A 9,056-nucleotide genomic window follows, 5' to 3' on the forward strand; every position below is an offset into this window, starting at 1 on the left:
GTGCGCGTCTCTCACGCGCGTGCCGTGACGCACAATGTCGTGGCGCGAGCCGTGTCGTCCGATTTTCACGTCTCCTCGCCGACGCCTAAATATACGCGCACGCTTGTTCATCCCCCTGATCCGCGAGAACGTAACGCCGATCAAAGTGCGGAGGTATGCGACATTGGCTCGTCTCCAGCCACGTCTTCCAGTGCTGTCAGTGTCAGCACTGTGACAGTTACTAGCTAGAATGCCACGTGACAGGATAAATACCGGGGATTAACGTGGAGGAGGGGAGGGGAGAACGGGCAGGAATGGGTTATTATTACACGAGTTCGAGTTGGAGTGAGAAAGGGATGAGATGGAAAAGAAGGAAAGGAAGGAAAAAATGGGATTTAATTTAAATTCGATTTTTGGAACGAGTACGATTCTTTTCTTTTTTTGATTTCAGGAAACGGAAGAAGAGTGCCGACATGTCGGCCTTGAACGCCGGGCCCTGTCGACCCGGGATTATACTCTGTCTGGCGGCCGTTCTACTGGCATCGCAGTCCGATTCTGGTAAGTTTTTCCAGCGAATCCGTTAACAAAGCTGCCACGTCCACAAAAGGTTCCACCAGTTCGTTCCACCTAGAGTTTTATCCTCGTCCTCCGCGTATACATACACATGCTCGACGTGTCGAAACGTAACTCATTTGACGGCGTACAAGTGTACGTGAGACGGCATGAAAAGGAAGTCCCGACGAGGAAGAACGACGCTGCCTTCTTTCTCTTCCCCTCCCTCTCTCTCTCTCTCTCTCTCTCTTCCTCTCCTTTCTAAAAAAATCCTCATCCTTCGAGCGTTTGAAAAAGAAGGATGTATAAATTGCTCGCGAGAGAGGTCAATGCTTTTAAGATTAAAAGTTTGCGTTTAAAAATCTCGTACGATAAATGTATATACATATATATATACGGTTTATAAATAGCGTATCGACACCTTCGTTCTATTACCACGTATTTGATACGTGATACGTATGTTGATAAGTGCGATGGTATTAGAACGAAGGTATCGATGATAATAGCAACGATTTAAAGGCAATGAAATATCGATCGATCCGTACGTATTATATAATCGAGAAATAAAAATTATAGATAGAAAAGAAAAATGCTATATCATCTTCGAAAAAACGAAGAAAAGAAAGTTCTGGAATGGAAGAATAGGAGCCTCGACGAATTCCCACGATCGAACCTCGCCTTCGTATAAATATATATACGAAAGAATTAATTCCTGGCCGATGATCTGGCCCCATCGAATCCCTCCTTAATCTTCTTTCTTTCTTTCTTTTTTTTCGAAACGTCTGCCGTGACTAAAGCCAGCCAACGGCCAACGTCTGAATGGCCAACCAAGCCAGGACGTCGAACCTATCCCCGTCCTTCCCTCGCATTCCCTCGCCGAGGAATAATCTTACCTCATAATGCTCACCTCTGGCATCGTCGAGCAGACGTCGAGAGGTGGCCAGGGTGCTTTCCCATGGACCTATGGGACGCGCGCGCACACCATATTCGTTCCTCGATCCAGGATCGTCTTCTCCATCGCGGGTGAGCCACCGTCGCTCTCTCTCTCTCTCTCTCTCTCTCATTCTCTTTGTCTCTCTCTGTCTGTTCGAGGCATCGCATAGATCTCTTCCGTTTACGTCGAGCCGGTTTCGCGTTACGTGTAGCACACGAGACCTATTCCCGTGCTCGGACGATCGATGGAACGTGGTCGATCGACAGATCCGATCGGGGACCGATTAGTCATCTCCGCTCCCCCGTGGCAACGTACAACGTTGGAAATCGCGTTCGAAAACACCTGGGGGGAGGCCACTTTCACCTGCAACGGGGTGATCACGCAACGAACAGCGAGGTCAAGTTCGTGGGAGATCGATCGTGCGTAGGATCGACGTAGATGGCTCTAGTTTTGGATTATCGACGGTTTCGGATGATGATCTTCTTCGCTTCGCTTGAAGGAGAAGGGGAGGTGGACAAGTACTAGGAAGGAAACTATTCGAGGGGGAGTTTGACGATTAATAAAACTGAGTTGAGCTTAACGTTGGATCCACGTTCCTTTTCCACGTCTCGGTTGAATGGGCTCGGATTAATGGATGCAATTTATTTCGCTTCATCGTCTCCCCGCGGTTGGTCGCAGTTGGAAATAAAGGCGAAAGCGCAGGCTTAAACCGCCGCCTCTAAGAATACGAATTCTTATTCCTTCGTTTCTCCCTTCTTTAACACCGACGATTTTAGTTCCGCAACTCAACCCTGACGAAACCCATCGAGACGAGAAATTAACATTTCCCGGGAATTTATTTCTCTTACTTCAATATACACCCATATCGAATTCGCTTAATAATTCGAAAGTTACATTACCTTTCCGTTTATTCATTTCGCTCTCCTTAATTTTAATATTATCCCCAAATTACCATTATTTATCTATCGATTTTTCGATCCGAAAAGAAGATCTTTAAATTAAAAAATATATATATATCTCAACTAAATTATCGAATCGAAAAAATCTTCCTCTACGTGAAGATTTCCATTGCGATTCATCGAAATCTGTTCTCGTTTTCGAGAAGAAAAAAAGAAAGAAAGAAAGAAAAATCGGCTTCCTGGATCTCAGTCATCCTCCCGTTCATGATCCATCAACGCCAGGGAGGGCAGAAATCGATCCTGTTTCCCGACGCGACCGACGCTCGGCCAACCATCGGGAATCATTCTCGGAACAGCGTGTTACCTCGAACGAAGCGACGTGCAAAAACGTTCGCATCGTCAATGAGAACTCATTAGAGATGCAACGTTTTTGCCTTGCCCCCGCCTTCTCCTCCACCCCGCCGACAATTGGCTGCTTCGACGAACACCAGGTGTGGACAAATGGTCGTGAAAGAACGATCGAGAATTCCGCGCGAGGTACGCGCGCCTCTTCCTTTTCCTCCTCCTTTTTTCAAGACTGGATCACTGGGTGATCCTGTCCCTCGCGCGCCTATCCTTCACGTTTTTTCCCCCTCCCTTCCTTCTTTCGAACGGAGAAGGCAGCCTCTCCATCGATCCCCGTCCGGTTTTCTTCTCCATATTTCTCTTTCTCTCCTCGTGGTGGAGAAAAAAAAGAAAAGAAAAAGAGAAAGGAAGGAAAGCTGCTTCCCAATTTCGTTAACTCTTTTAATAATAAACCGTTTCCAATTACAATTCGACGACAATTTCGGAATTATCCTCGGCATCCTCGAGAGGAAACGATCCGATCTTTGGTCGAAATCAAGTTGGAGAGATCGTTTTTCTTTTCCCGTGGAGGGAAGAAGAAGAATCACGCAGTTTCCAGCGTGATTTCGTCATCGATCGAGCGAGGGGGACGACGCGTCGAAGAAGGAAGAGAGAGAGGAAAAAGTGGAGAGAAAAGCGATATCCGCGATGTCGTAACCCGGAGAACGAGATTTCGAAACGGTCGTGGAAACGATTTAAGAAAGAGGAGGAGGAGGAGGAGGAGAAAAATGCGTGTCGAGTCGGTACACAGCTGCACGGATAGCGGTTCCCGTACTTGGCTGCATCCACGTGATGCTGTGAATTCTGGTCAAACCTGTAGAGGCCTCGAAGAGACGGGTCCACGGATGTCACTGACCGCGTACCTCACCGTTGCCCACTTACGGTCCATATCGTCGCACCTGACCCTCCATCCGTTCCATATTTATGCCTCGATGCCGGCCAAAGTGTCGTTATCTTCGAGTATCGCTCGACAACAGTTGGTTGGGGACAACAGTTTCTTGGATTCTCTCCCCTCTCGGAGAGAGAGAGGACGAGTGTTTCCTCCTCGATGGAAGAGAGAAAAAAAAAAAAAAAAGAAAGAAATACCATGGAGATATCACGTTCGATTTATTCTCGTTATTTATTTTCGTCCCCTCGATTGTTTCTTCGTTAGAGGCGTTAGATCGTTGAGCAGCTGTGGATAATATTATAATAAGTTGTTGGATCTTTTTTCGAAGAGAGGAAGGAAGCGATAATGTAAATTTGAAGAACGAGTTTGAAAGATGGATTAACTGTTGAAAAATGCGTAATACTGCAAGGTAAATATATTAAAAATAATTTTTAATCGCGTCGCATAGTTAATCGCGTAAATAAGATTTTTCTTCGACATTTTACTATCGAGTTCATGTGTACTCGACATCAATATGCTTGCGCAAACATCCCATAGCAATAACTCGCCTGTTAACGATAACAAAATCGATTTTATAATCTCACATCACGGATCCTGGGCACGGATATCTTTAATTAAAACCCGAGTAATTTCAATGCTGGCGCCCTTCGCGGTGTACATTTGCCAAGTAAATAACGCGTCGCTATCAAACACGCTCGAGCAAACATATTCAGTTTATTTGCCTTTCGAAGGGTCTCGCCACCTGTTTGACCACGCTCCCCACTCCTTGTTATCGCGGTAATTAATTGCCTCGTGGATCTTTCTACCATTTCGAATCCTCTGAAACTCGAAAAGTTCGTCTCCTATCCCTTTAAACGTGTTCCTTCTTCTTTTCCTTTTTCTCTCTCTCTCTCCATCATCAAAATGAAAATTTTATCGAATCGATCGTTCAACGTGTCAATCTTTTCTCCACGATTGGACGTGGAGAGGTTGGTTGCCAACTTGTTCGAGATGAAGGGGAATTCGGACGCGTCGCTTAAAATTCGGGACGCGTAAAGGAGCGGCAAAGTAAACGTAGCGGTGAACCGTTCATTTAACGAAAGTACACGCACGTGCAACGCTCGTACAAACATCTCCGCATAATTAGCCGGTTTCCCTGACGCCTTGTTTCCCTTGTGGCACCATCGGAAAGGGGATGCTTACGCAACTCCTTTCGTCGAAGATTCGTCGTCGCCCCCCTCCGAGGGAAAGAAGAAGTCGAGCGAGGAGGCATCGATTGAATTTCCGCGTCGATTTGCATATTTTCAATTCCTGTTTTTCTTGTCGCGCAACGTTGTTACATAGCTTGTAACAACATTGCTCGACGATTTTCTGCATCACGCCTACCTTCTGTATCAGCGTCAACGATCCGTTTATCTTTCTCTACTTTCTTATTTGCGAACCTCGCCTCCTTATCGCCCCGTCTCCGTTTACGATCATCGTCACGGGCGAGAAAACACATTTGGAGACGGAAATAGCTTCTAAATCGGGGAACAAGAACGAACGTGTGGAAGAACGACTCCTTTTTAACGACGGGAGGGAACGAAAGGGATTCGTTCGAAAAGCTAAAGTTCGTTTTATCCTTCTCGAGATATTCTTTCTTCTTTTAACCGATACTTTTAGCGGAAAAGATCGGTCGATGGAAGGATATAACATAAGGAACGTAAGGATGATCGAACGATCGTGCCGATCCCTCTTGGTCGTTGAACGATTTTGAAATTGCAGGTTTCTCTTTCTTCTGGAAAACTCGTTAATAAAAGAGCGAGAAATTCTTCTTCCTCGTTTTCTTATATAAAACTTATTATTATTACCTCTTAATGAGATAAAACTATCGTCACGATAAATCTCTGTTTCTGTCAGTAAACGAAACAATTCGTGAACGACTTTCTCAACTGTTAAAAAAATTAAAGTTCGTAAAGAAAATGCATCGCACGAGAAAAGAATTCCGCTGACAAATCAATTTGCCACGTTTTTTACCGTAATCCTCTTCCACGTCGAAAGAACTCAACCGCGCCACCTATCGTAGCGGAAGTCGCAAGAAGTCGCGCGAGCGCCGGCCACCTGTTTCTCACGTACACTTTTTTCATCGAGATATTGCGTAAGCGGCCAATAAACCCGATCGAAAACACGAGGTAGAATTTATAATTGTCCTCGAAAACTCGAGTTCGGGACGAGAAGCGAGGATCGAGATATTACGGCAGAAACCGGTCGGTCCACTTCTCTCCGCTACCGATACCGACATTGACACTGAAACGTCACGGAACACACCATAATCGTGCATATACGATACTTTCCAAACTCATTAGGAGGGCTTTTAATCCCCCTCGGGGAGCAAAGACGTCACCATTTGCCATTCTCGCGTTTACGTTGGTCAACGTGTTGCGTAAACATCGGCCGACGAACAGGTTGATCGGGTTAATCTTCTCGCAAAACACCGAGAATCGTAAATTATCTCATCCCGTGCTCGTTCACCCGTGCCTGCTTCGCCGCGTTTTCCCCGCCATCTTCCCTTTTTTCCATGGATAACACCTTTTAATTGCCGATGTATGTTAACCGTATTTGTATTTGATGAATAGCGAAAAGTAACAGGTTTAGTTCAATTAAACCAGCAGTTCCATTAGAGGATCGAAACGATCCTTGGATCCTTTAATCATGTTACTCGAGACTAGTTTCGAGAAAGTTTTTCAAGAAAGGTAACCGATATTAAAAGTAGTTTAAAAAAGAATCGTCGCTATTTCAAACAGGACGAGTTTCGTTTTCGACGAATTCCTTCCAAAGATCCTTTTCAAAGAATCCTTTCGTTTCCTCTTATTTGAAATAGGAGGGGAGGATTCCTCGGACGGTGCAGTCTAACCGCGACCTTGGAAGACACATAGTGTAGAATTTGGTGCACGCGATAGGAGGCGAGGAGCGGAAAGCCAGGTGCTCGTCGGAGCGTGTGCGGTTGATGGTAATGAACTTTCGCGGAGGCAAGGCCGCCTGGATGATTTCATAACGCGCGCGCAATCCTCTCGCTCGGCTGGTTAACCGTCCATTCCTCTCTGTCTCTCTCAGAGAGCGCGATTCGATCGTTCCTTCCCTTTTTCTCGGCTCGGACACCGCAACCGACTCTTCGCGGTATGTAATAGCATCGGGAGCGCGGTTCGACCGCGAACGAGAGGGAAAGAGAATCGTCCGGCTAATAAAAAGCTCGATTCAAAGAGCTCGAGGAGAGAAGATCGACTTACATAATGGTTGTTGCGCGCCTCCACCTGTGCGGTGGAGATGAATAAGAGGATCGACCTCGATTACCATTCTCTTCGTACGTATGAATTTTTCTTTCTTCTTCTTCTTCTTCTTCTTCTTCTTTTTTTTTCTTTCTCGCCGTTCGAGGCGAGATCGCGGTTATTGTGAGCGCGAGATAAGCAACAACCGAAAGATCGTTCGTTTGTCCTTGGTTAATTATGATGAAATTCCGTGGTAGAAGAAAGCTTAACCCTTAGGATGTCGAGCAACGTGGCTCATTATACAAACAGCTTTTAAAATGTTTTTTTTTTTTTTTCTTTAAAATAAAACTTTGCGATACTTTACGCAATATTTTATTGAGATCCTTTTTTTGTAGATGAATTGAGGAGTTGTTGTTAGGTGAAAAAAGAAGAAACTAAAGAGTGCAAAGAGAATTCGATTGATTTAAGAAATCGTTTCGAGATTTTACGATACAAACGTTGTCGCACGTTTGGATCGAAATCGTTCGAATGATGAATAATACGATGAATCCCGTTACTTTCTCTCGAATCCACTTAATTCGTCTCCGTTCGATGAAAAACACGGGGACGCAGAACCAGTCCACCTCTTTGATCTTCCAACTACACGAAAATCGTGTTCGGGAAGAAGAAACCGGTACTCTCCTGTCGAGTCTCGCCAAACGAACAAATCATTTATCGCGACGAGGCAAAAAAATTTCCTTCCTCTCGCACCTGTTGTTCCTTCGATCTCATCATCGAGTCATGGCGTGGAGACGATGTAACGGGTTCCCTGGCAAAACATCAGGGAAGGAACCAAGATGTTCTTGCGAATCAAGATAAGAAAAAAACCAAGTTGCCGTGAATTTCCTTGTTTACTGGTTCCCGGTGAATAAATACTTTAACGTTTACCAGAGGCCTAATAGATCCTGTTTATTTTTCACATCCGATCCTCTATCCTCTAATTATAATTTCACCGACTCTTTCGCCAGATTTTTACAATTTTTTTCTTTTTTTGTCTAAGATTTCTATCGAGAATTTCCATCCGATTTGTCGATTTATTTATTCGTATTAATTCTCAAAGTATTTTTTAGAGGCAACACTCGAGCAACATTCATTCGTGTTTTTAAAATTTCGGTCATTTTTAGATTTCTTCGATTTCTTCACACAATTTTAAGATAAAAGCAAGCGGATCATCGGCTATCGAAAATATTCGTTCTGGAATCAATACCAATTCAATTTGGTATTTTTACAATTTTTATCAAGAATCACGTCTAAAATTACGTTCCTTAATATTGACTTTTTCATCACTGGCAACTTTAAAATCGAATCTTACGACTCGATGCTCGGAACTTGCTGCGTTCGTTCAACGCTATTTTCAGAATTTCAATAATATCTAATCCCATAATACTCGATTTCTTTATATCTTAGTCAAACAATTTTAAGATAAAAGCAATCAAATTATAACATTACAATTTCAAAATTTCATTAAATTTCCCACAATTCTTCGCATTGTTGCTGAAAATCGAAGCGACCATGATAACAATTCATCATTCAAAACTTCGCTTTTATTCACTGGTGAAAAGAAATCTCGTGGAAGGAACGCGGATCTGATTGCTTAATCTAAAAAGAAACGCCTATTTACACACTCATTTATCACATACAATCCAAAACAACGATCTATATTTAAACCTCGATGCATCAGCAGTAGACAATAAAAATTTACATAACTACAATTTATAACTTCGTATTCAAATATTTAAGATAATAATTATACGTATACGAATAAACATTCTACAGATAGTTTCGAAAATATTTCAGCTTCCTAGATAACGATTATCCTAACAATATTCGTAAATGAAATTAATTTCTACGTTACATCTCTTCAACAAATCAAACCCAAGAAGTGAAGATAGATCCTGTCCCCTCTTCCTTTCCAATCGATCCTTCCTTCCACCGGCACTTTTCGTATCGAAAGAATCGGACAAGAGGTAAAGAGGAAGTAAAACGAGTTAAAAAAAAATAAAATAAACGCAGAAGATCGTAATCAGGCGCGAGAACGGCGACACCTCGGACGAAGCCCGCTTCGCGATAATTCAACGGCCGGGCCCGGCTCGCGCGAGACGATTCTCGTGCGCGCGCGCGTGCGTGTGCGTGTACGCGTAACACGTGGGGCCCCC

At 43.9% G+C, this 9,056-nt stretch overlaps 1 protein-coding gene across 1 annotated transcript in view; it reads left to right on the forward strand.

Moving 5' to 3' along the window:
* The window catches only part of LOC102672350 (titin), a 49,850-nt gene that overhangs the window by 27,190 nt on the left and 13,604 nt on the right, over nucleotides 1-9,056 (forward strand). Inside the window, 1 exon segment of the mRNA XM_031511343.1 lies at nucleotides 431-537. Within this exon segment, the coding sequence (XP_031367203.1) occupies nucleotides 453-537 (85 nt within the window). The 5' untranslated portion in view covers nucleotides 431-452.

The sequence above is a fragment of the Apis dorsata genome, unplaced genomic scaffold (assembly GCF_000469605.1).
Source record: "Apis dorsata unplaced genomic scaffold, Apis dorsata 1.3 scaffold_309, whole genome shotgun sequence".
Lineage (NCBI taxonomy): Eukaryota > Metazoa > Arthropoda > Insecta > Hymenoptera > Apidae > Apis > Apis dorsata.